Source organism: Anolis carolinensis, chromosome 1 (assembly GCF_035594765.1).
Source record: "Anolis carolinensis isolate JA03-04 chromosome 1, rAnoCar3.1.pri, whole genome shotgun sequence".
In the NCBI taxonomy this organism is placed as follows: Eukaryota; Metazoa; Chordata; class Lepidosauria; order Squamata; family Dactyloidae; genus Anolis; species Anolis carolinensis.
In genome coordinates, this window is record NC_085841.1 from 263,335,523 (window position 1) to 263,362,050 (window position 26,528).

Sequence of the window (26,528 nt, forward strand, 5' to 3'; positions counted from 1 at the left end):
TGACATCATGACGACGCTAAGGCAGGCCTGGGCAATCTTCGGCCCTCCAGGTGTTTTGGACCTCAACTCCCACAGTTCCTAACAGCCGAAGTTTGCCCACGCCTGCCCTAAAGTGAAGCCACCACCTGGTTTCCTTGGCAAGATTAGTACAGAGAAGGGCTGCCTCTTGCCTTCCTCTGAGTTTATGGTTTGCCCCGGTGGCAAAGTGCGTTAAAGCACTGAGCTGCAGACCGAAAGGTCCCAGGTTCAAATCCCGGGAGCGGAGTAAGCTCCAGCTTCTGCCAACCTAGCAGTTCGAAAACATGCCAGTGTGAGTAGATCAATAGGTACCGCTCCGGCGGGAAGGTAACGGCGCTCCATGCAGTCATGCCAGCCACATGACCTTGGAGGTGTCTACGGACAACGCCGGCTCTTCAGCTTAGAAATGGAGATGAGCACCACACCCCAGAGTCAGACATGACTGGACTTAACGTCAGGGGAAAAGCTTTACCTTTTATAGTATTACTTAGGCCTATTTTTAATTGCAACTCTTATGCCACCAGATACTGCATTACCTGGCATCTGTCTATCCCTATTGGTGTAGGTTAACTGACAGTCTACTGTAGGGGTCCTCAAACTTTTTAAGTGGATGCTCGATTCACAGTCCCTCAGACTGTTGGGGGGGAGGGGGTCGGACTATGATGAAATAGTCCAAAATTAGGATTGTTGTTGTTGTTGTTTGCCTTCAAGTCGTTTCAGACTTAGGTCAACCCTAACATAAGACCATAAGTAAGGAAAGATGGTCTCATAAGATCATCGGTAAGGAAAGGGACCCTCAAAGACCACCTAGATGGTTTCTTATGACCATAGGTAAGGAAAGGACCCGCCAAATGACAACTAGACAATCTCATAAAACCATAGGTAAGGGAAGGGACCCTCAAAGGCCATCTAGATTGTTTCATAGGACCATAGGTAAGGAAAGTGACCTCCAAAAGCCATCTAGATTGCCTCATAAGGCCGTAGCCAAGCAAAGAGACCTTCAAAGACCATCAAGACCAGGGGTCCTCAAACTTTTAAAGCAGAGGGCCGGTCCACAATCCTTCAGACTGTGGAGGGGCCGAATTCTCATTTGGAGGAAAAAAACCCGAACACATTCCTATGCACACTGCACATGTCTTATTTGTAGTGCAAAACAACAACAACAATGAAAGAACAATACAATATTTAAAAATGAAAACAATTGTAACCAGCATAAACCTATCAGGATTTCAATGGGAAGTGTGGGCCTGCTTCTGGCCAATGAGATAGTCAAGTGAATTAGGATTGTTGTTGTTGTGTGCCTTCAAGTCTTTTCAGACTTTGGGCGAGCCTAAGTCTAAAATTATTTATTTATTACATTTATATCCCGCCCTTCTCACCCTGAAGGGGACTCAGAGCAGCTGTATGTACATACAATGTATTATTAGCATAGCACAATATTAACATTATATATTACTATATTGAACTATACCACTATACTGTAATATTATATGTAATATATAACATATAATTAATATTATTATAAGGTATTAGTATTATATTGTATAACAGTATGATATTATTATCAATATTATAAGTACATACAATATATTATTAAAAATGATTTTAAAATATTATATTATAAAACTGAGGGCGGGGGCCAGGTAAATGACCTTGGAGGGCCGCATCCGGCCCCCGGGCCTTAGTTTGGGGACCCCTGATCTAGACCAGGGGTCCCCAAACTTTTTAAACAGGGTTCACGGTCTCTCAAACCGTTGCAGGGCCGGACTATAGTTTTTAAAAAAACTATGAACAAATTCATATGCACACTGCACATATCTTATTTTGAAGTAAAAAACAAAATGGGAACAAATACAGCCTCAATGTTAATCATCATCATCATCATAAAAATAATAAAGGGGATTGGAAGAGACCCCTTGGGCCATTTAGTTCAACCCCTTCAGCCTTTGTGCACCAAAAGCACAAACAAAGCACCCCTGACAGATGGCCACCCAGCCTCAATGTTGTTGCTTCTATCTATCTATCTATCTATCTATCTATCTATCTATCTATCTATCTCAATATATCACAGAACTTGGGAAACATTCAACTTGTGATTTTGTGATTCGAAATCTCATTTCCTGTGTTATACTATGTCTTTGTGCCAACAACAACAACAACAACAAAGAGAGTTGGAAGAGACCCCTTGTGCTATTTAGTCCAACCCCCTTCTGCTTTTGTGCACCAAAAACACTAGCAAAACACCCCTTAATAATTAATAATTAATTAAATAATAATTAAAATGCCATTATAAATAAGCAAAGCTTTGGAAGGCGCGCACCAGGTGAAGGAGGAGGAGGGAGCCGGTGCTGCGGGGGCCGGATAAATGGCTTGGATGGGCCGCATGTGGCCCCCGGGCCTTAGTTTGGGGACCCCTGATCTAGACCATGGGTTCTCAAACTTTTTAAGCAGAAGGCCAGTCCATGGTCCCTCAGAGTGTTGGGGGGCTGGACTATAACAAATACGAACAAATTCCTATGCACACTGCATATGTCTTATTTGTAGTGCAAAAAAAAAAGCCAACAAAATGTTATGGTTTGCTAAGGCACTGTGCTATATTTGTGTGTTAACTGGAAAATGAAGTGCATGACGTGGGTTGGCTGAGCCTGCGAAGACCTGGGAATTTGATTTGAAACCGTTTCTGTTCTGCTGCTGGAGAACCGGTTTGAACAGGTTTTTGTTCAGTGTGAGTCTGTGTGCTGACTGAGTATTGCCTGGGGAAGATGGCTCTGTACTCAAGAGAGTCCTTGCTATTTCTGAGGCCTTGTTTGCTGCTGGGAAAAGAGGATGAAGAACCAGGACTGTATTCTTCACTGAAGCAGATTTATGGACTGAAAAAGGACAGTTTATGACTGCTGGATTTCTGTAAGCAATCAGAGGGACCATTGTGAATACCATTGTACTTTTGATCTCTTGGAATTAATAAAATTTCTGTATTATTTGTTCTGCAAATCTGAGTAGTGCGTCATTGTTCTGCAGGGTGACTCTGGGCTCACGGGCACACATAAGAGCTTCCATTTACCATCTACAATCCGCAACACAAAAGCACAAATACAATATTTAAAAATAAGAACAATTTTAATGTGTTGTCACAGGCTTTCATGGCCAGGATCACAGTGTTGTTGTATGTTTTATGTTGTATGTTGTATGGCCATACAGCCTGGAAAACAACCCAAAGGACAATTTTAACCCACATAAACCTACCAGGATTTCAATGGGAAGTGTGGGCCTGCTTCTTGCTGAGATAGTCAAGTTAGTTAGGATTGTTGTTGTTGTGTGCCTTCAAGTCATTTCAGACTTAGGGTGAGCCTAAGTCTAAAACCGAGGGCGGGGGCCAGATAAATGACCTTGGAGGGCTACATCCGCCCCATGGGCCTTAGTTTGAGGGCCCCTGATCTAGACGATCTCATAAGACCATAGGTAAGCAAAGACCTCCAAAGACCAGGTAGACTTAGGTCAACCCTAAGTCTAAAGTTTAGGACAGGGGCCAGGTAAATGACCTTGGAGGGCCGCATCTGGCCCACGGGCCTTAGTTTGTGGACCCCTGGTCTATTGCATGCATAAAATTTAATAGCAATTTGCATTATGACATTATTAGGGAGTAAACTTCAAAGAGCACAGAGGACACACTTTTGGATGACCAAGATCTGCAATATTTCCCAGTCATTCCCTCTCATTTCTAGATATGAGCTGACATTACTATGTCATACCGTGAATATACAGGGTTTTTGAAAAAGAACTCCCTAGTTTTAATGTGTTTATACTGCTCCCAGAGAGTGGAGCTCCCTCCCAAGAGAGACCTGGACGCCCATCCCTGCTGGCCTTCTGTAGGCAGAATGAAGACTTTTCTGTGCCACCAAGACACTTGGGGAAGGCTTTGAGGAAGTTCTGGGTAGGACTGTGTATTTTAAATGCAATTTTAATTGTATTTTTGATATTTTAACTGTATTTGAAACTAAATCCATGCAATACTATTTGTTTTTCAATGTTTGTATTTGCTGTGTACAGGGTACAAATAAAGTAAACAAAACTGTATGGAAACTACTCAGGAAATAACCCCAAAACACATATCTGCCATTTATCAAACCCTTCCCTATCAAGAGCCAAAATTCAAGAACCTACTCCCAATTAACAAAAACGTTGTTCAAGAGTACTCTTCGCAGAGGCTACAGACTTTGTCAAACTACAGCTCCTATGATTCCACAGCATCCAACCAAAGTGGGCACGAACTACATTGGGTTAATGTGAGTTTTCCAGGCTGTATGCCCATGTTCCAGAAGCATTCTCTCCTGACGTTTTGCCCACATCTATGGCAGACATCCTCCGCGGTTGTGAGATCTGTTGGAAACTAGGCAAGTGAGGTTTATATACCTGAAATGTTTAGGGTGGGAGAAGAAGTCTTGTCTGTTTGAGGTAAGTGTGAATGTTGCATTTGGCCACCCTGATTAGCATTGAATAGCCTTGCAGCTTCAAGGCCTGGCTGATTCCTGCCGGAGGAGTCCTTTGTTGGGCGGTGTTAACGGGCCCTGATTGTTTCATGCCTGGAATTCATGCCTTCGACAACATAACGAACTACATTAACTCCAAACCCTGAAACTAAGTGGAAGAGAAACTTTCCGGATGATGACTTTTATAATGCAGTGACGTGGCTGCTACCAATGATCACATTGGCGGTTGGCTCCTTTTACACCAATAGTCAATCAGTTTACTGAGAGGTGGCGGGAAGAACCTCGCGCTGTAAGCCCCACCTCTTCCTTTTCGCCGTTGCCGTCGTCGAGAGCGCACGTCCCGAGGCCCGGCGTTTGCCCAAGAACGCTTTGAAGTAGGTGTTTTGCCGTGTTCCCTTGTGCTCCCCCCCTTCGTCCCTTTGTATTTGGATGCGCCCAGAGCGCGCGCTGTTTCCTTGGACCCGTTGCGCTAATGTAGGAGCTGAAGTGGGCGATACCATGTGCGGCGCGGGGGGAGGGTGATAGGGCGGCCATGTGCTCCTTGAGTTCCAGTGAAAGGAAGAGGAGGAAATGGTGGCGGCCTCCATGAGGGAAGGAAGGCAACAACCAAAGTGTAGTATTCTAGCCCAGAAGCTCGAAGGGGAGGCGATGCCGAATGGGGAAGGCCTCTGAGCCTACTTTCTGACTCTTTGAGGCATCATACACCGCAAATCATAACACACTAGGCGGAAGCAAACACCGAGAAATGAGAGTGCCTTTTCTCTTTGGGAAGCAAGCCGATGCATCGATGGTTCTCTTGCTCTTCCCAGCAGGCCCGGCGCGGCCTGCTCTGATAAGCTTTCTGCAGTCGCTTTCTGGCCCGTTCTTCCTCATGTCGGGTTTTACGATGTAGGAAAGACAGGCCATGTAACCGTCATCTATTTTTGCTGCACTTCTTTCTCAGTTTCAGCAACTATGAGGGCATCTACACTGTAGAATTAATGCAGGTTGACATCTCAAAAGGCTCAATGCCATGGAATCCTAGGAGTTACAGTTTAATGAGGCACCAACACTCTTTGGTAGAGAAGTATTCCATAGCATTTGAGTTATGGCATTTAAAACAGCATTAAACTGTATTCATCCCATCAAAATGTTTTCTTATTTATTTATTTATTACACTTATATACTGCGTTTCTTACCTCTGGGAGGGACTCAAAGCGGTTCTCAACATAATCAATAGCAAAATTCAATGCCTTACATGTATAAAACATCACATATCAAATAACTACGTCCATATTTCCATGTTTCTTTCATTCACCAAATGCCTTCTTAAATAACCAGATCTTAAGTTGTTTCCTAAAGGCTAGAAGGGAGGGGGCCAATCTGATCTCCTGGGGAGGGATTTCCACAGCTGAGGGACCACCACCAAGAAGGCCCTGTCCCTTGTCTCCACCAATCGCACACACGAGGGCGGTGGGACCGAGAGCAAGATTTGTTCAGATAGAGGTTGCTTTTGCCTCCCTGAGAGCGTGTAACTTTCCCAAGATCACCCAATAGGTTTCCATGGAGGAATGGAGATTCAAACCTAGATCTCCAAAGCTGTAGTCCAGCACTCTCCCTAATCTTTTTGGATATCATGTGGCCTTCCAGAGATAGGAGTGCAACAGGCCTAACCAGTTGTCAGTGGTGAGGGATGCTGCGGATTGTGGTCCAGCAATATCCATTAGGTCCTGTAGTTCCTACAACTACTTCAAGAAAAAAAGTGGTAATGGTAGGGGATTTGTGACTTTAATGTTCTTTATTTGTTCAATTGCTTCTGACTCTTCGTGATCTCATGGACCACTCCACGCCAGAGCTCCCTGTTGGCCATTGCTACCCCCAGCTCTTTCAAGGACAAACCAGTTACTTCAAGGGTACCATCCATCCATCTTGCCCTTTGTCAGGCCCTCTTCCTTTTTCTTTTCATTTTCTCCAGCATCATTATATTCTCCAAGCTTTCCTGTTTTCTCTTTATGTGTCCAAAGTACTTCATTTTTGCCTCTAATATCCTTCCCTCCAGTGAACAGTCGGGCATTATTTCCTGGAGTGTGGACTGTTGGATCTTCTTGCAGTCCAAGGCACTCTCAGGATTTTCCTCCAACACCGCAGTTCAAAAGCATCTATCTTCCTTTGCTCAGCCTTCCTTATGGTCCAGCTCTTGCATCCATAGGTTACTACGGGGAATACCATTTCTTTAACTATGTGAATCTTAGTTGCCAGTGTGAGGTCTCTATTCTTCACTATTTTATCAAAATTGGTCATTGCTCCCCTCCCAAAAAGTAAACGTCTTCTGATTTCCTGGCTGCAATCTGTGTTTGCAGTAATCTTCGCATCTAGAAATATAAAGTCTGTCACTGCCTCCACGTTTTCTCCCTCTATTTGCCAGTTATCAAACAGACTGGTTGTCATAATCTTGATTTTCTTGATGCTTAACTGCAACCCAGCTTTTGCGCTTTCTTTGTGACTTATTTGCATCAAAAATGTTTGTTGTACCCGTGAGATTTGGTCCTGCCCTATAACTCTTGTCCTTTATTTTCTTGAGTTTTCTCCTTTGAGAAATATGAGTGTAGTTATTAACAGTGAATATAAGAGGAATTTTGCTGTCATCTATGTGTGTTTTCCCTGAATGTTCATTGTATTGTTCAATGTATCATTGTCTTTATTAACTGGCTTGTTACATGGTGAATTCTGGGTTTTTAAAAAACTTTTTATCTGTTTAAAATGTAGATGATCACATGTTTTAAAACCTGATTGCTTTCTTTTTTCCCTCCCCAGAATGCGCTACGTTGCAGCTTACCTCCTTGCTGTCCTTGGGGGCAATGAGTCCCCAAGCTCAAAAGACTTAAAGAAAATTCTTGACAGTGTAGGAATTGAGACTGATGATGAACGGGTGAACAAGGTGAGAGATGAAAAAAATGTAATATGGCACAATTTGTTTGTTGTAGTTAGAACTACATCTTGTTCCATGGGAAGAGTGTTGAACCACTGGACTAACTTTAAGATCCCTTTAAGAGAGGTAGCTGACTTATTTGTAGTCCTCCTGTGTAATTTCAGAATAGTTTTATAGCTGTCTTACATGTATGGAATATTTTCTTCAGAAATTTCCAAAGCATTTTAAATTGTCATGTTAAAGTTAAATTCCAGTGTTCAGAATTGAGATAGCGTGATTTTTTTCAACATATTGTATAACAGTGAGCCCATATTTGTGAGTAGTTATGGTATTTGAATACATTGAATCAAAGCCAACATTATAATTATGTATTTCTGCTCAGGGAAGGGGCCCACTGGTTGAATGGGACTCATTTCCAGTTAAGTAAACAGAAGAGCACATTGTAATATAGCTGTATTTAGATCCCATAGAAATCGGCGAGCTTCAGGTCAATGTGAGTGGTTTTTAGAGGGGATTAATCATTTAAAAGGCATAAAAGGACCATTGAGATTTTAACCTGCCTTCTTGTGATATTTATTCTGACCAAAGCTTGAAAAGATAATTCTCTTTTTTGCCAAATATTTTAAATGTGCCACATTTTAGCCTGGTTTAGTTAAATCTATATATATAATAAAAGTCAGTGTTTGTATGTATGTGGGTATGTTTGTGGGTATGTATCTGGGTATGTGGCAGCTTTCTGATTGGCCGCCACTTTCACAGGCCACTGTGACCGCCAGGAATCACTGACACGGACCAAACTTGGCACGCTTAACCCCCATGACACACCTTACGGCCTGGTGCCGTTGGTGGGACGATGGCCCATGGGTGATGGGATTTGTAGTACTTTCAATTGCTACAGGCCACTGCGACGCCCACCAGTGACGGAACTGGACCAAACTTGGCCCACAGAACCCCCATGAACCCCTTTCCGTCCTGGGGCAGATTGGGGGAGGATGGACCAAGTAGCTTCACTCACTTCTTGCTCTGAGAGTTGTAGTTCACCCTTATATAGACAGCACTGAACCCAGCCCACTTCGAATCTGGACCAAACTTGGCACACATGTTTCTCAAATTACTGGGGCACCGCCGGGTCCCCAAGCTAGTTATAAAGCTTGGATGATTTTTAAAAAGAAATATTCTTTGGTTGTTGCCACACATTCATAATGACAGTATTCTCACATTAAACAGAAGAAACAACTACTTAACAAATTACACATATATGCTACAGTTTCTTCAGCTCTTATTGTTATGAGCAAGTAAATTGGAAAAAGCTGGCCATGGATAAGTATTTGAGCATCAGTGGCTGTCATAACAGGCTGAAGGTTGCAGATCTCTCTACTTTCCAGATTTAATGACAAAAAGAGATCACAGGCTTCCATCTCTCTATCTCCTAGTGTTAAGAGTGGTGGTTGTGCAGAATTAGGATACAACCCTATATCCATAGGGGATATGTTCCAGGATGCACATAAACACACACATATCTGAAATCATGGATAATAGTGAATCCTATATTTTGATTATGCATGGGGCCAATACATCCCATAGAATGGTACTGGAGGACCTAGAAAGGCCCACAAACACATAAAACAACCTTGCTTATTTTTCCTCTTAAACACTATAGTGGTTCAAATGTTGAACTAGGACTCCAGAAAACCATGCTTCTACTCCCTGCTTGGCCATGGGAACCCATTGGTTGAAATTCGGCCAAACACACCCACTCAACTGAAGAGAAGGAAAATCCCCCCAGAATATATCCTGCTAAGAAAATCTGATAATAGGGTTTATTTAACATAAAGGCATACAACAACAGTCCCAGTGTTCAGCTGGAGTGATTGCCACTGGTCTCGTATTTTACAAACCCCCAAGTCAAAGGAAATACCTTCATTTTCACTATAAAACCTGTTGTTGTGTGCCATCAAGTTGTTTCCAACCCAGGACAACAGGGTTTTCTTAGCAAGATTTGTTCAGAGGGAGCTTGTGATTGCCTTCCTTTCAGCCTGAGATAGTGTGACTTTCCCAAGGTGATCTGCTGGATTTCCATGGCTGAATCTGATTTAGAAATTTTCAGAAAGGATTTCTTGTTTTTGAGAGTCAATGTGATGTAGTGGTTTGAGTGTTGGATTGTGACAAATGTGAGGTGTGCTTCCCTCCTAAAATTATGCACTCTGTGATAATGTCAAATAGTTTATTGTACTGCCCAAGGTCATGACAAAAAGGTACAGGATGCACAGAATAGTACCCCCAAAGCAAACAGGAAGCAAAAGATAACAAACATCAGTGAGCTTCATGCTCACACAAAGAACAAAACATGTGAATTACCGATAGTTACTGGGAGAGGGTCAAATTAGCCCTTTGCTGACATTGCCTGCCATTTCGACTCTCCTCTGTCACATGCACATACTCTGTGTCCTTGATGATCTTGCTTGGGGTGTCACATCTGCTGGCAAAAAGGAGTAGTCTCCCAACAGGAAGGATTCAAAGCTGTTGATTTTAAGCCTTTGCTGTCACGATAATCTTAGTGGGGGACACTATGAGAGGAACGAGATTATCCTCTGGCTAATGTAGTGATTTTATGGGAATTCTGCCACCAACGATGCGGTGATGGTGTCCCCAGCAACAAGGCCTTTCCTTCCTCCATCACTGTGACTGAGGGAGAAAGACAGAGGCAGGTGGAAGTAAGTAGTTGCTGATAAAAAGTTTTAGTTTTCAAACGTTTTTGGATTTTAGATTTCCAGATTAGGGTTACTAATTTAGCCAACAATAGACTGTAAATGGGATTAAATATAAACACGACGGAGGTAACACTATTTTTTTCCTTCCTGCAGGTCATTAGTGAGTTGAATGGGAAAAACATTGAAGATGTTATTGCCCAAGGTGAGTTAAGTGTGAGGAAGCAGTTTTGAAGATACTGTAGTGTTTCCCCTGCATCTGATTGAGCAACCTTCTTCAGGGGCTTTTTAGTAGTTTTACAAATATAACAAAGCTATTTGGAAAAGGAGGGAAAATGGAAAATAGCCACAGTGACATGCTTTTTTCACAATAGCCCAAATCTACAACCACTTACTGTGTTGTAGCTTGGTTGATGCTGTGGTATCTGCTTAACCAAAGAACTGCAACTGGTGAATAGATGCATAATGGCTTTGCCACTTTTTTCTATGTTTGAAATTATAATGTGGCCATACATTTCCAACTCTTCCGTGACCAGAATATATGTAATATTTGTGAGATTTTCTTTGAAATGTAATGAGTCCATCCTAATTCCCACAGGCTCATATTGGTATCTGTTGGGTTTCGCTGGTGGACTACATTAATGCAGGAATATCCTCTTAAAACAGACATTTGTTTGTCAGTTCAGAGAGGAGTTTCTGAACAGATTGCTATGGAAGAGTTCTGATTTATGAAAATAAGGAATGTTTGGAACCTGAGTTGTTCTGAAGAGATAATCCATCAAAATGCTGCTCTGCATTATATGCCTAAAGCCTTTTCACTTGACTATTAGTCTGCCTTACTGGATTCTAATATCTGCTCATGCTTTTCTCCTGTCCCTTCTCACCTTTCATTTTTTCTTTTTCTTTTATGCACTTAAAGCACTGAAATATGTGGTTATGTAGACTCTTTCAGGTTTTCCCAGCTCTCTCTACATTAGATTCAGATGTGTCCTGTGTTTTAAGTTTCTTCAGACTCCTTTCTGTAACTATTGCCCAACCTTTTCTGTTCTCTTCCTCCTTTTTGAATATGCTGTTTATGCCCAGTACATCAAATGTCTTTCTTCCAACTTTTCTTCTAATTTGCAATCTATGTTGTATGGACTCTGAATCCACTTCCATAACATTACCAGTGATTTATTGTGCCCTGTGAAAGCCTCTGCTTTTTCCTTGTATCTGTTTGTCCCCTTCTGTTTTCTCCAAAAATGTTTAAAGGCTTGTTTTTTCACCTAGTACCATGCTGGTTGCATGACCCTTTTGACATTTCATTACCTTAAGTTTACTGTGTCCAAGATTGAACTTCCTCAGTCAGCTTCTTTTCCATTGTATGCCCACCTTGATAATAGGGACGAAGCCTGAGACTAATCCTAGATCCATTCCTGCTGATACCTTGCACCAACAAGGAGTTTGTCCAAAGTCTGCTCAGCCTTTGTTAAATTTCTGTGGTGACTTGAAACACCTCTATGTTTTCCACATCTTAATTTTCTCCCCTCCCTTTCCAATAGGTCACTGCCTGTGATCTTTGGTGCTGCTAATCAAAGAGAGGCTTCTTATTTCACTGATATTAGTCATAGTTACAGTAACAGCCAAAAAATTAATTGTCTAATAAGGTTAAAACTACCAGGTTATTCTGCTGGACCTAGGCTGGTTAATACTTCATTGGGACTTGAGTGGCCTAAATAATTGTTTTAGTATATCTGGATGATTATTTGGCTTCTGTATTAACTGTATTATTTCTGAGACTATTCTGACTTAGTTATAAAACATGTTTGTTCTTTGGCCCCAGGAACACCATAGGATTGTTCAACTATGTGTTCCTAGAAGCAAACAGATATTTTACCCCCATTGACGTTTATAGAGGGCCAAGGGGATCTATGTCAACAAGGGAAATGTTATATTGCCAGCTTCTCTGGAACTGTTGACTTGCATCAGAAGCAAGCATTTTAAATCTCCAAGGTCCATTCATCATGTATTGCTTGTTGCATAGTACTTTTTGTGACAGTTTTATGTTTGGCCTTATGCTGCAAAAGGAAAAGATTCAGCTTCCCATGTCCCACTATGAAGTAGGCACCATAGGTTCAATACTGCATTCATGATCCCTTTCCTGTTTTTCTCACACATAGATTGAGGCAGCAGGGAAAGATCTGGAATGAGAGAAGTAGCCACAGGGCAAAGTTTAGCCAAGGTAGAGCTCTGCCTCGTCAGAAGGCCATTTTAGGAGATTGTACTATCTGGGTGGGATTTATAATGTCTGGGTTAATCTGGCTCTTGTCTCAGTGATTGTCTGCTTGCAATGTTTAATTTTTTTCTTTTTATTCTCAACCAGGCAATAGCAAGCTTGCCAGCATGCCAGTTGGTGGAGCTGTAGCAGTCTCTGCTGGAGGTCCTGCTGCTCCTGCTGCTGGAGCTGCACCAGCTGCTGGTGGGTATAATTTAGCACAGCAATAACTATTTAGAGAGGCGGGCATCAGGTGGGCTCACAATGAATAAACAGGAGTCCAGATATATGAAACATTGCTGACTGGCGAACCTATTACACTAATGTTTTGACATCTTGGCAGTTTCACATAGAAAGTTGGTTTGAAGAACTGAAAAACTGGAAAGTTTTCATTGGTAATAGTTCTTGTAAATGGTAAGGAAATGTTTATCGAAAGGAAGTATAGGTTGAGTATCCTTTATCCAAAATAGTTGGGACTGCAAGTATTTGGGATTTCAGATTTTTTTAAGAATTTGGAATACTTGTATTTGCATATACATACATAATGAGATATTGAAGAGGAGACCCAAATGTAAAGGCTTAATTTATTTTCATCCCAAATACACTTTACATGTAGCCTGAAGGTAATTAAATACATAATTTTAAGAATGTTATGCTTGAAATGTGGATTGTTTACATTGAGCCATCAGGAAAAAAGGTATATTTATACAGGCAGTCCCCAATTTACAAACATCCAACTTGCAAATGACTGATATTTAAGAACAGCATGAGACAACAGGAAGTGAGAGATATCTACCCCAAGGAGGGGAAATTCGCCCCTGAAAGAGTTATCATGGGGAAAAGGAGTCTTCACTGAAGCTTTCTCACCAATCCTTGTTTCCACAACAAGCCAATTTTTTTTTTCAAAATCCAATTATCACAGGGACAGAAAGTGAGGTGAAATTATCTGAACAAAAGTACAGTAAAACAAACTCCACGGGGATGTTGGTTTTTCCCAATGCTATCCAAAGCATGCACATGTGTGTGTATGTGTATGGCTGGAGTTACACTTTAAAATGTATCTGTTCAACTTACATACAAGTTCAACTTAAGAACAAACCTACAGAACCTATTATGTTTGTAATTTGGGGGCTCCCTGTGTATTAGCCACTTACATGGACAATTTTGGAACTCTGGGTAAGAGATACTGCTTAAGCTTTAAGCACAATTCTTTTTGGCTCACATTTATTACCTTAATATGAGTACTGACACCACACCACTACAAATTGTAACTATAATAATTAATGCTATAGGAAAAATGGAATTGAATTATTCACACATCATACGCGTATTTTGAGTCTAATGCAACTTGATGGTGGGCCCTTTCTGGCATCTGCATTGCCACTCTGGATTTTTAAATATAGATATAATGGGGTCCTCATTTTTCATCTTTAAGGCAAATGTAGATGTAGCCTATAAGTATGCTGTTTTGAGAGTTGTCATCTAACTATTAATCTATTTGTCTTTTCAGCAGAGGAAAAGAAAGAGGAAAAGAAAGAAGAATCAGAAGAGTCCGATGATGATATGGGATTTGGACTGTTTGATTAAAAATGTATTTAGAATTAATCTGTAATAAATCTTTGATAAAAAGATCTTGCACTATTCAGGTTTCTTACGTATGGATCATTTTCAGTGCCAGTAATCATATTCAATGGAAAAATCAGAACATTGTTGCTATGTTTTACTTACGGGTTTTCTATATTATGGTGGTGATATCAGTACTTTTCATTGTAAAAAACTCAATTCTTAACCTGAACAGGGAGATGCTGTTTAACAAAGTTTGTTCATTAAACCACCAAAAAAGCAAAGCTGATAGTACTTAGTCATAAGTATAAATCCACAATACATTAATTAGGGTAACTGGAAAGTAATAATACTCTCTAGATTATAAAAAAGATGTTTTTAAAAAGTGGAGGGGGGCTCACTGTGATACCAACATAATCAGACTTCATTCCTCTTACACATTCCTGCTTTTAAGTCTTCTCTGATGGAGAGGTCTGTAGTTCTTGAAGGCAACACAATATATATAAAATAATTATAGGGTTCTTAATAACGGTGTTACCTCACTATGGCTGGGCAATGTGATAAGATAGAAATAGGATTTGCATGCGGAACTATCATGCGGAAGAAGGCGAGAAGGGAATGGCAGTGCCTTTAAGATTAGCTGGTATTTATTTTAGCATTAACTTTTGTGGATATAAACCCACTTCTTCAGGTGCAGTACAAAGTGAAAAAAGTAATCTGGGATTGTGTTTATATCCACAAAAGTTCACGTTAATTTTTTTTAAGTCATAAAAGTGCTACTACATTCCTTCTCCCTCTCCCTTTTTAATGCTGCAAGAGACTAATATGTCTGCTTTGAAAATTAGTAACATACAGTAGAGTCTCGCTTATCCAACCTTCACTTATACAACATTCTGTATTATCCAACATAGTCTGCCTTTTAGTAGTCAATGTTTTTGTAGTCAATATTTTCAATACATTGTGATGTTTTGGTGCTAAATGCGTAAATACAGTAATTACTCCATAATGTTACCTTGTATTAAACTGCTTTTTCAGTTGATTTGTTGTAAAACATGTTTTGGTGCTTAATTTGTAAAATCGTGTAATTCGACGTTTAATAGGCTTTTCCTTAATCCCTCCTTATTATCCAACATTTTCACTTAACCAATATTCTGCCGGCCCGTTTTATGTTGGATAAGCGAGACTCTACTATATATACAGCTTCTTAAGGGTTAAAATCCTTTTTCAACATCTGGTTTAATCTTTCTTTAAAGACCAGACTATTACTGGCAGTGTGCTTAGTCAAATATGTGGGGAGGGGCCTAGCCCTTACAGGGGATTTGCAATTATGGAACGTGTATGTTTATTGCAGCATAATGCCAATCATAGTGTTTACTCCTTTGAAGTAGGTCTTGTCAAGGCCACTTAAAAGACTCTTTTGGGGAAATCACTCTTTTTCCTCGATATGCATTGGTCATCATTAAAATGTGTAGTCATGGCTTTTAAACTAGATAAAAGATCTGTTTTGAAGCTGGACTACCATTTGGCTGTCTCTGTGATACTGCAACACTACCGGAATAGATTTGAGCCTTCTGCATTTGAGTCTGTAAATCATGCCTACTGTGTGCTAAATGTAGACCACATCTTATTGATTAGTGCCTTCAAGACATTCTGACTTGTAACAAACTGTGGGATTTTATGGGCAAAATTAGTCACCTAGAGTGTTTCCACTGGCCGAACGGAACCAAACCCTTGTCTTCCAGTGTCCTAGTTCAGCACTCAAATTACTACACCATGCTAATTTTGGTATATAAACTTGGCAATCAGCTTACACAAAACACTTAGGTTTCTAGGTAACACTTTCCTATAGTCAACACAAGCTTTTACACATTTGGAAAATCGAAAAGAATGGGAAAGCTTAATGTGAAAGCCAGAATAGACTTATTTTTTTTATGGGATGGTTAGAATATACTAACCATCTTACTAAATAGCTGGTGAATGGGATTACTAATTTAATTTTTTTTTTCGTGTCAGGAGCAACTTGAGTCGCTTCTAATTTATCAATGCTGCAATTTTTAAATGTGAACTGGTGGTTTTCAAAACAAGCCCAATAATAAGTATTTTTTTTTCTTTAAAAGTTGATTTATGGAATGGTTAAGAGTAGTTTTTTTTCCCACTCAGCACTGATACTAAACTATAAATGAAGGAGCAGTGTTGGACTAAAACATTTTATACACGCATTACCATAAGGTATTTCTGTACTTATGCACTTTCCAATTTAGGGCAACAGTAAGATGAACCTATTGCAGGTTTTTCTTGGTGAGGTTTGTCCAGAAGGGGTTTAACTTTGCCTTCCTCTAAGGCTGAAAGTGTATGATGTAGCCAACCAAGGTCACCCACTGGATTTCTCTGGTCAAGCGGGGATTTGAATCCTAGTCTCCAGAGCCATAATCCAGCACTCAAACCACTGGACCGTGGTGCCTCTGTCCCACATGTAACCTAAAATACTTAAATCAAGGATAGGCAACTGGGAGAAGGTCAGCATAGAGAATTGGTGCAAGAGCTGGACTGAGACTGGGAAATCAAGATTGAATCCCTGCTTGGCCATAGAAACCAGCTTGGAGAGCCACACTCCCAGCCCCACAGAAAGGCAATGGCAACATTTCACCACAAATACAAATCTTGCAGAGATCATTTTAAGAGAGAGGACTCAAAGGCAGACAACAAAGACCACTGTGACCCACCAGCTAACTTCTGGAGTACAGCACTCAGAATTGCTATCATAGGCTGCGCTGGCTAGAGCCGTTGTAAAAAAAAACCCTATAAGGTAGTGGGAATCAGATTCAGATTGCAGTATCATTAAAAAGCCCTGTATTTAGAATTTACTGCTTTGGTTCTTCACGACAGCCAGTTCTGAAATACAGTGGAGTCCCACTTATCCAACATAAATGGGCCGGCAGAACGTTGGATAAGCAAAAATATTGGATAATAAGGGATTAAGAAAAAGCCTATTAAATAAAATTACATTATGATTTTACAAATCAAGCACCAAAACATGTTTTACAACAACTTGACAGAAAAAGCAGTTCAATATATGGTAACGTTATGTAGTAATTACTATACGTATTTAGCACCCAAATATTGCAACATTGACTACAAAAACATTGACTACTAAAAGGCAGACTGCGTTGGATAATACAGAATGTTGGATAAGCTAAGGTTGGATAAGCGAGACTCTACTGTATATAAAAGGCAGTCATAGTTTATTGTGTTGAATAAATAAAAGTATCATGATATAGGAGTTTGTCCTATGGTCAGCATGGCTATCACATTTTAATGGCACAAATCACTTCCTGTGTTCCTAAGCGGTAACACTGACTCCACATAAGCCCCCCCCCCCCCCAAAGTTACAAAAGCAAGCTCAATGGAAATGTCACCCATTCCCATTGATGGAACTGAACTTGATTTTCCTCCTACACATGCCCTTTATGTTACAGTTGTGTGGAGAAAGTATGGGGCACCTAAGGCCTCCTCCTTTAGAATAAAATTTTCCCCAAATACTCCCTTTCAAGAGCTTGAGACAGTTATATCTTACTTGATGCTCAGCCACACAGAACTGGAGGTGCAGGAATTTAGCAATCTTATGGGAGGTTTGCATAAGACTTGCACAACTCACTCGCAAACAAACAATGCGATCTTTTAAAAGATCTGTTTTATGAAGTAAGGAAGTAACCCAACATGGTGTAGCAAGGTTTTCCTGCCACCTTCCTGGTTTACTGAATGATTTCTTAATTTCTCATTGCAGCAAATTCACAGAAAATAATTATATGATATAGCTAAGATTCAAAATGTTGTAGCCTGTAGTTGGTAAATGTAAGTCCCTGGGTGTTTTGGGACTTTGACCCCTCCCAAAACTCCAGTTAGCATGGCCAGTATCAGCAAGTCATAATCTTAACAAGATTATGTGGGGAATATGCAAAAGACCCCATGCTGAATTTGGGGCACTTGTAGCATCTTGCGTAGCTGGTTTGGAAATAATTTTTGCCTTGAAACCTCTAAAAGTTGCCAGTTGGTGAATCAAGGGATCATTTGTGAGGAAATGCCCTTATTTAAGATTTTAAAAATCATAATAACCAACATGGTGTAGGAGTTTGAGCATTCGACTACAACTCTGGAGATCAAATTGTTTAATTCTTGCTTATTAGTAAGGTATTGCGCCCACCAACTCTTTCATTTTTTCATTGCTTTTTCCTCTTCAAGGTTATGACTTTTAATAAAATTACTGATTTAAAAATTTTCAAAAAGGATTTCTTGTTACTGAGAGTCAATGGGATGTAGTGGTTTGAATTTTGGACCATGACTTTGAAGACCAGGGTTCAAATCCTAATTGGCCATTGAAACCCAGGGGGTGACCTTAGCCAGAGTTACATTCTCAGCATTGGAGGAAAGCAATGCCAACCTGTGTGAAATTATTTTGCCAAGAAAACACTGTCATATGTTTGCCTTAGGATCTGTGTAAGTCAGAAATGATTTGAAGGCACACTACAAGAGTATAATAAACTAGCTAACTATACTGTGGAAAAGAAGCGTTTCTTCACAACTCGCTGTGGGTGTGGCAAAACCGGATTAAACCTTCTGTGGCCCACCATATTGTTCTTATTTTATTGCTATCATTCATATGCCCAATATGGAACCCATGTCAGCATAGGCTGAAACAAAGCACAGCTAATACAAAGCTGAAGGCTTTCATGGCTGGAATCACAGGGTTGTTGTGTGTTTTCCGGGCTGTATGGCCATGTTCCAGAAGTATGATCCCCTGACGTTTCGCCCACATCTATGGTAGGCATCCAGATGAATAAACAAAAAAGATTGTAATTAAAAAGGATTACTCAATGATAATTATCGTATTAAAAATTGCAGTGAAAAGCATTTTAAAGCTCCCTCTCATATGTTTTCATCAAGTGTGTCTATAAGAGTAGTGGTATCAAGAGAAAGTTGTAATTTTCTCACCATTGGCTCTGCTGGCTAACACTTCTGCCAGGTGCAATTCAACATCTGGAGGACCATATAATCCTACATTGCAGCAATGATCTTTAGTCTGTGAAGAGATCTTTCGACTAATGGAAGTCCTTATAAGTCAGAAAATGTCTTTGTCTTGGCAGTATGTTTTTGGAAGCATTATCATAATGTAACAAATGTCCTGTCAAGCTATTAGTACAAGTCAGAACTCGCATAATTGTCCACATAGGTGACTGAAATAGTTATATCTTTGCTTTCGTATGGTTGGATGTACACAAAGTTTGCTTTACGGACACAATCGTTTAAAATATTGCATATTATTATAATTTTCAGGCTCTGTGTCCATGTTGTAGATGAAACATAAATTTAATATTAAGACTTGGGTCCCATCTCCAAGATATCTCATTATGTCTATAATATGCAATACAGTTATTCCAAAATCCAAAACAAAAATCTGAAAAGCAAAATACTTCTGGCTCCCAGCATTTTGGGTGAGTGGTAGTCAACCTGTAATTCTGTGAGTTAACCTGCAAAATGAAATTAATGATGAATAGGATCAAGTCATTCACTTCATTGTGCGTGGTATCACTTGGAGAATTTCTGAACAGCTTATGAGCACCTCAGACTGAGTTGCAGTTTGAGTTGAGTGTCCAAAATGTTTCTGCAATTCTAAAAGAGGCCAGACAAACATCTGCATATACACACAATGCATTTAAACATTTGTTTTCTGGCCTGAGAGCAAGTCAGATCTGCTTTCCTGCACATTTGTGATACAGACTTGCTCTCAGGCCAGAAAACAAATGTTTAAATGCATTGTGTGTATATGCAGATGTTTGTCTGGCCTCTTTTAGAATTGAAGAAACATTTTGGACACTCAACTCAAACTGCAACTCAGTCTGAGGTGCTCATAAGCTGTTCAGAAATTCTCCAAGTGATACCACGCACAATGAAGTGAATGACTTGATCCTATTCATGTCAGAAAGGATGAAATAATTTTGCTTTCTGAGTCTTCAATTAGTATCTATACAACATGGAGGGTTACACTCAGTGATGCAATGTACATCATTTCTTCAGTACACTGATAATGAATCTTACGATAAAATACTGCAAATGAATACTTGGGAGAAAAAGCAGATACAGTAGTCATTTTCTTCATGTCCAGCTACAGACTGCTTGTCTCATCAGGGATGCAAGTAAAAAACACAAGGCACTGTGGAGAAGAAATGACTGTGAGGGACTCAAGAGAGCAGTAGAGAAAAAACAGCCTAGAAAAACAAAAACAGCTGTAGGTGCTCTGGCCAAAGTGCAAAGGCAAAACTATAATGAACTATGAACTTCCGCTCTGGAAGAAAACCTGGTCAGTTTTTTCCCCACTGAAGTTGGGAGGCTTTTCAGTCATATTTTCAAGAGGATGTGCGGGGAGTGCTATCACCAAATTCATGTTTTTATATTCCTCTGTGAAACGGGTTACATTCAGTTCAGTAAGTTCAGTGATGATGCATACCTTTAGGACAAAAATACACTGTCATTTAATCTCAGCTATTAACTCAAACAAACATGTGATACTAAGAATCATGCAACGCGGCAGAGAGGAAGTGGTGTAAATACAACAGACCCAATGTTTAGAAAACATTGCTGTGGTTGCTGCCTATGAAAAAAAGTTTGTGGGGCTCAAACTTTTGGGGGAAACACACATGGCATGCTTATTAGCCGTTATCTTCTGTGCCTTATTAGAAACGCATGAGGGACTTTCAGTTACATTCAGCCCCATCATGATCACATTTGTTTCACATAATAAAGAAATTGAATTCTTCATGTTTTTACAAGAATCAAAGCAGTCTACTACTGTATTGTGAAAACAATAGCACGGGCTTTGGGGATCAGAGTTCCGTTCTAGAGATTTACTAGTATAAGTTTAATCCTAAATTTACTTTTAGTTAATGGGAGAAATGTCTTGGTTGAAGCCCCCTGCCCCAAACATTAATCAGGTTTTAACATAAACTGATAGAAAGACATAAGTTAGGGAACCATTTCCGCACGCCCATCTGGAACCCACAGTCTCCACTTGCAAAGGTGGTCAGGCAAATCCACCCAAACCCCACAATCTCCCATATTGCAGTGTTTCCTTTCAAATATATTCTACAAAGACTAATCATAATTTTGTTCCCCCCCCTCTATGCTGTTATTAGTTTGAAATACAGAATACAAAAGTGTGGCTAAAGTGCACCCAGAGGTTGTTAATCTGTATTAAATGGTCTAGCAAAACCAATGATAGGCTACATATTTACAGGACTTACAGGATGAGGCATGGAGTGAGTACTCCCAGCATCATTGGATAGATATTACTTAATTCATTTTATAATCTCCTTCTTGGTAATGAGACACTCAAGATGTTTTACATTCAAAAATAAAAATGATTACTGTACAATGGTGATAAATAATGGTTTTAATGTGAAGATAACTGATTTTAGTGTTTATGTATATTTATGATTTATTTTACGCTCTGGCATTGAATGTTTGCAGTATATATGTTGTGCTCCGCCCTGAGTCCCTTTCAGGGTGAGAAGGGCGGAATATAAATGTTTTAAATAAATAAATACTCAGAATTTTTTTTTAAAAAAAACATTTTACACCATACTCCCATCTCTTGATAGCTGATGATCAGCCTGGGATAATATATCAAAAACATTAAAAGGCTTCTAATTAACAGAACCTTTTCAGTAATAAACTTGCAGTGATGTTCATTCTGCTCATTTGGCTCCGACTGCCAAAGGGCAAGCAAGTCCTTGTCTTTTCCAGAAGTACCAGTATTAAATTAATTTCAGCCATTAAAAAAAGAGTGAGCGAACCATTTTTTTCCTATTTTTTGGAGATAAAAGTATTCTATGCTTGAATTTCCTCCTTCTTGGACACAATAATCCAGCAAGTATTTTGTAATCACAATATCTTGACTACAGTATTACGTATAGTGTCAATTAGACATGTGCATATGGAGCAAAATATTCGTGCCTACTCTATGACCACTTCCAACTTGGAGAAAAGGGGCCTGGATTTATTTGCTTTAAGTCAAATAGGGGAATTTTTGGCCCTCCAGATGTTGGACAGCAACTCTAGCTGGCACTGCCAAAGAATGCTGAGGGTTTAGCAACATCTGGCGAGTCATACAATTCCCATTCTGCTTTAGGTGGTAGCTCATTGTATTCTCATTTATTTAAGCATCAGTTTTAAAGCAAAACCTTAACAGTAAGGATAGTGGCTTTTTAAAGTCAGGGGAGATTAAAAAATTGCCAATAGCATATCATTATGTTGTAGTAACTAATGGCTTTTCATTTAAAGTGAGTTTAATTCTACTTGGGAGTTTGAAATAGCATTGGAAACACATTAAAATAGCAAAAGTTACTTCAGTGTCATTAATTAAAATGTAACCACATCAAGTTCCATATTATTAGTTTCATATTTCATTTGTTTATATCTTGCCTTTGCCTCAATATTAATCTATTTTTCCAAAGGTCTCTGGTTAGTGTTGCACTAACTAAATAAGAGAAATATCTCTCTATGGAATTGAGATTTTTCCAAGAAAATTGTGAATGTGATTTTTTTCCAAGAAAACAAAGCCTTTCTGTGAAAGTTACAGATCTCCATTTCAATTGAGCGCAAAAGCCTAAAAACCCAGATTCCCAGAGGAAGGCTAAGTAACAATATGACCTTACAGCATGTTTTCCCCAGCCTGGTGCTCTGGAGATGTGTTGGCCTGCAATTCCTACCATTTCCAGCCACTATTACACTGTCAGGGATGATGGACAGTGTAGTGCAATACAAATGGCACCTGGTTGGGAAAAAGCTGCTTTAAACAGGTTGCCTCTCCCAAAGGGTCCTTCCACATTGCCCTTTATCCTAGGATCTGATCCCAGATTATCTGCTTTAAACATGCCCCTTCCACACAGCTGTATAAAATCCACATTGAGCTGGAATATATGGCAGTGTAGACAGATAACCCAGTTTAAATCAGATATTGTGGATTATCTGCCTTGATATTCTGGGTTATATGGCTGTGTGGAAGGGGCCTGAAATATATGAGTCCCCACTGCCAGATAACCTGGGATAAATAGATAATCTGGGATCAGATCCTGGGATAAAGGGGCAGTGTGGAAGGGCCCAAAGAATAGGGTCCAAATCCAACTGGTTAGACTGACTAAGGCTGGATATACACTGCAGTAAATGAATTTTGAACTGGGTTGTATGGGTCTATACTGACCCTGTAATGGAGTTCAACCTGCATTATGTGGCAGTGTAGATCTGGCCTCAACCAACTGTTCTCATTGACAGCAAGGACCTGCTAAATTGCAACTAACAACAATATTCAAGGTGTATTTTGGAAGCCTGGATTTGAGCAATATAGGGCACCAATCTCAAACTAATAGGCCAAAAAGAGATATCATAACTACTCCCTGCCAAGTGAGGATGCATCTACACCGTAGAAATAGTGCAGTTTGAAAAGACTTCGACCCCTTTTATGTTGCCAGATAATCCAGGTTATCAAAGCAGAAAATCCACATTATGATTTGAACTGGATTATTTTAGGGCCCTTCCAGACAGGCCCTATATCCCAGGATCTGGTCCCAGGTTTCCTGCTTTGAACTGGATTATACGAGTCCACACTGCCAGATAATCTGGGATAAACAGAAAACCCGGGATCAGATCCTGGGATATAGAGCCTGTCTCAAAAGGCCTCAAGTGTACACTGCCATATAATCCAGTTCAAAGCAAATAATGTGGATTTTATACAGATGTGTAAAAGGGGCCTACATTAGCTATGGCTCAATGATATGGAATCCCTGGAGCTGTCATTTTACAGGGTCTTTAGCCTTCTTTCTTTATAAGTGCTGAAGCCTCAACAAACTGTAAGTCCCCTGATGGCACAGCCATGAACCATGGCAGTTAAAGTGGTGCCAAACTGTGTTAATTCTACAGTGTAGATGTACCCTTCATTTTGCATTCTCTGTGTTTATCTGAGAAGCCATTTCAGAAGCCTATAAATAACATCCTGGGTTCCATAGAAGAAAGCAGGCTATAAATAAAACTTATTAAGTCAAGACCTGTATCACCTCACATAGCTATTTGAAGATGTATGTATATCCTGGGTCAAAAATGCAACTTTTTGTGTCCTGTTTGCATTCCATCCCACTCTTTCAACCCTAAAACCCTGTGTTAGTATCACTATTAGTGCATTTGAGGAAGCAAGTTCATTTTCAGGAAAGTTTGTGCCAAATAAAATCATTTAGTCTGAACGGTGCTGCTAGTTTTTTGTTCCTCTTCCCTTTCCTCTTTATGCTACAACAAACATGGTTAGGCCTAAATGCACCACACAAAATGGTTATAGTCTACAGTGGACATTTCCCAAAGGGGTATGTTCACTGTTCTGCTGCAGCAAAAACAGGGAAATATATCTTAAAGGGAATCCCATTAAAATGGCCTGAGTTCAATAGAGGAAAAGCAGGCTTACAAATTCAGATGGATTCCTGGTATATTTTTGTATTTGGTATATATGTTTGCGATGTTTCTTTTCACTGCTATAAGCTGCCCTGAGTTTCTTCGGGGAAAGGGGGATAATAATGGTGGTGAGGATGGTAATAATGCAGTTGGGCTGTCACATTCATGGATTTTGTATCCATAGATTCAACAGTCCAGAAAAGGAAGGAAGTGGATTGGCTGTGGCTAGGTATTCTCACTAGTCAGCTGAGGAATTCCAAGAGGCACGAATGCAGGGCGAAAGGGAGAAGAGTGTCAAGAGGAAGGCGCTCAAACCAACCCTTTTTGGGAACGCCTTCCACCTTTAAAACCAATGTCCACACTGTAAAAGAACATGTGGATCCAGAATAGGTCTCTACAGTCACCTAGAATCCCACCACCAAGACCCTAGACTGGAATAATAATAATAATTTTTATTTATATCCTTCCCCCTCTCTCGGAAGGGACTTAGGGTGACTTGTTTATTTATTTGTTGACTGTACAGTAGAACCCCGTTTATCCGATTTAAACGGGCGGACCGCAACTCAGGTTACCCGGATTAATCAGATAACCCGATTGTAGGCCCAAGCGCCTAGCGGAGAGAGGAAACTTCTTCCTCCAGCTTGGAGCCAGGGAAGCGCGAGGCATGCCACTGCTTAGCAACATGCCTGGCGCTTCTCTAAAGGCCCAAGTGCAGGGCGAAGGGAGAAGTTTTCTCCCTTCGCCCGGCGCTTGGACCCAGGAAGCACGAAGCATGCCGCTGCTTAGCGACATGCCTGGTGCTTCTCTAAAGGCCCAAAGGCTGAGTGGAGGGAGTAGTTTCCTCCCTCCACTCGGCGCTTGGGCCCAGGGATGCAGGCCACGAGCACAGGCCGCTTCCTCCTGCCTCTCTCTCTCGCGCGAGGAGGTCCTTCTTGCGAGAGGAGAGGGAAGCGCCCCGCCTCTTCCTCCTCTCGTGCGAAGGAGCTCCTTCTTACGAGAGGAGAGGGAGAGGCCGGAGGAAGCAGCCTGTGATTGCTGCTGCAGCAGTGCTCATGGCCTACTTCCTGGGGCCGAGCCCTCACCCCTTGGGAAGCAGCCCACGAGTGCTGCTAGGCAGTGGTGCTCATGGGCTCCTTCCAAGGGGTGAGAGCTCCTTTGGGAGGGGGAGGAGTGGGGGAGAGGGGGCCCGGCGACCCTTCGGATAATCCAGCGTATCGGTTAACTAGGGCTCGGTTTACCGAGGTTTTACTGTATTTATATACCACTTTTCTCACCTCAGGAGACTCAAAGCAGTCTACAACATAATAATAGCAAAATTCAATGCCTAAACATACATATAAAACCAACTTATAAAATCTAAACATAGAACTGTGCATTAAAATAATTAAGATAATTAAACTTACGATATAAACAACATTTAGACATGAAGACATAGAATTAAAAACACCTAATATTAACATTAAAATCACATGATCCAGAATCGTAGACTCGGGGCCATTCCAATTGTCAATTGCACACATTCCCTATTTATTTCTAGCACTGTATTACTTTATTGGCCAAAAGCTTTGTTCCAAACCATGTCTTTGTTTTCTTTCTGAAGGCTAAGGAGGGTGCTGATCTAATCTCACTGGGGAGAGAGTTCCAGAGCAGAGCCACCACTGAGAAGGCCCTGTCTCTCGTCCCCAACAACCGCACTTGCTTACAGCAAGTAACAGTAAAAACAAGACAAAAACCAATAAAACATAGGTTGTTAACATAACTTAAAATAGAACCATTGCAATTACTGAAGGCAATCATACTCGGACACGAGGAATTGCCAATGATGATGGGGTGAAGTGGCCCTCTGTGATGTCCCTGGGAAAGAAAGAGAGTGAAGCAGACTGGCTGCTGCTAGGTGAGGTGTATGAGGGGAAGGGGAGAATGGAGGAAGGGAGGGAAGGGGAGGGAGGGAAGAAAGAAACAAAAAGGGGAAAAGGGAGGAGGGAAGGAAAGGAGGAGAAAGAAGGGAAGAGAAAGAGAGGGGGCAGGAACATTGAAAGAAACAGAAAAAAGGGGTAAAGTGTTGTCAAAGGCTTTCATGGCCAGAATCACTGGGCTGCTGT

General features: G+C 40.6%; 1 protein-coding gene across 1 annotated transcript; it reads left to right on the plus strand.

The window, feature by feature from the left end:
- Positions 1-4,747: 4,747 nt before the first annotated feature.
- rplp2 (ribosomal protein lateral stalk subunit P2) lies at positions 4,748-14,016 on the plus strand. The gene is made up of 5 exons (XM_003214775.3): positions 4,748-4,879; positions 7,299-7,422; positions 10,278-10,326; positions 12,484-12,579; positions 13,886-14,016. The coding sequence occupies exons 2-5, from the start codon at positions 7,300-7,302 to the stop codon at positions 13,960-13,962; spliced, it is 345 nt and encodes a 114-aa protein (XP_003214823.1). The 5' UTR covers positions 4,748-4,879; position 7,299; the 3' UTR covers positions 13,963-14,016.
- Positions 14,017-26,528: the final 12,512 nt, after the last annotated feature.

What these genes read in the sequence shown, in the direction of transcription:
- rplp2 (XM_003214775.3), top strand. Translation starts at nt 7,300, where the DNA reads ATGCGCTACGTTGCAGCTTACCTCCTTGCTGTCCTTGGGGGCAATGAG. An exon ending in ATGATGAACGGGTGAACAAG is followed by an intron (nt 7,423 to 10,277) that starts GTGAGAGATGAA and finishes TCCTTCCTGCAG; the next exon opens with GTCATTAGTGAGTTGAATGG. An exon ending in TGAAGATGTTATTGCCCAAG is followed by an intron (nt 10,327 to 12,483) that starts GTGAGTTAAGTG and finishes ATTCTCAACCAG; the next exon opens with GCAATAGCAAGCTTGCCAGC.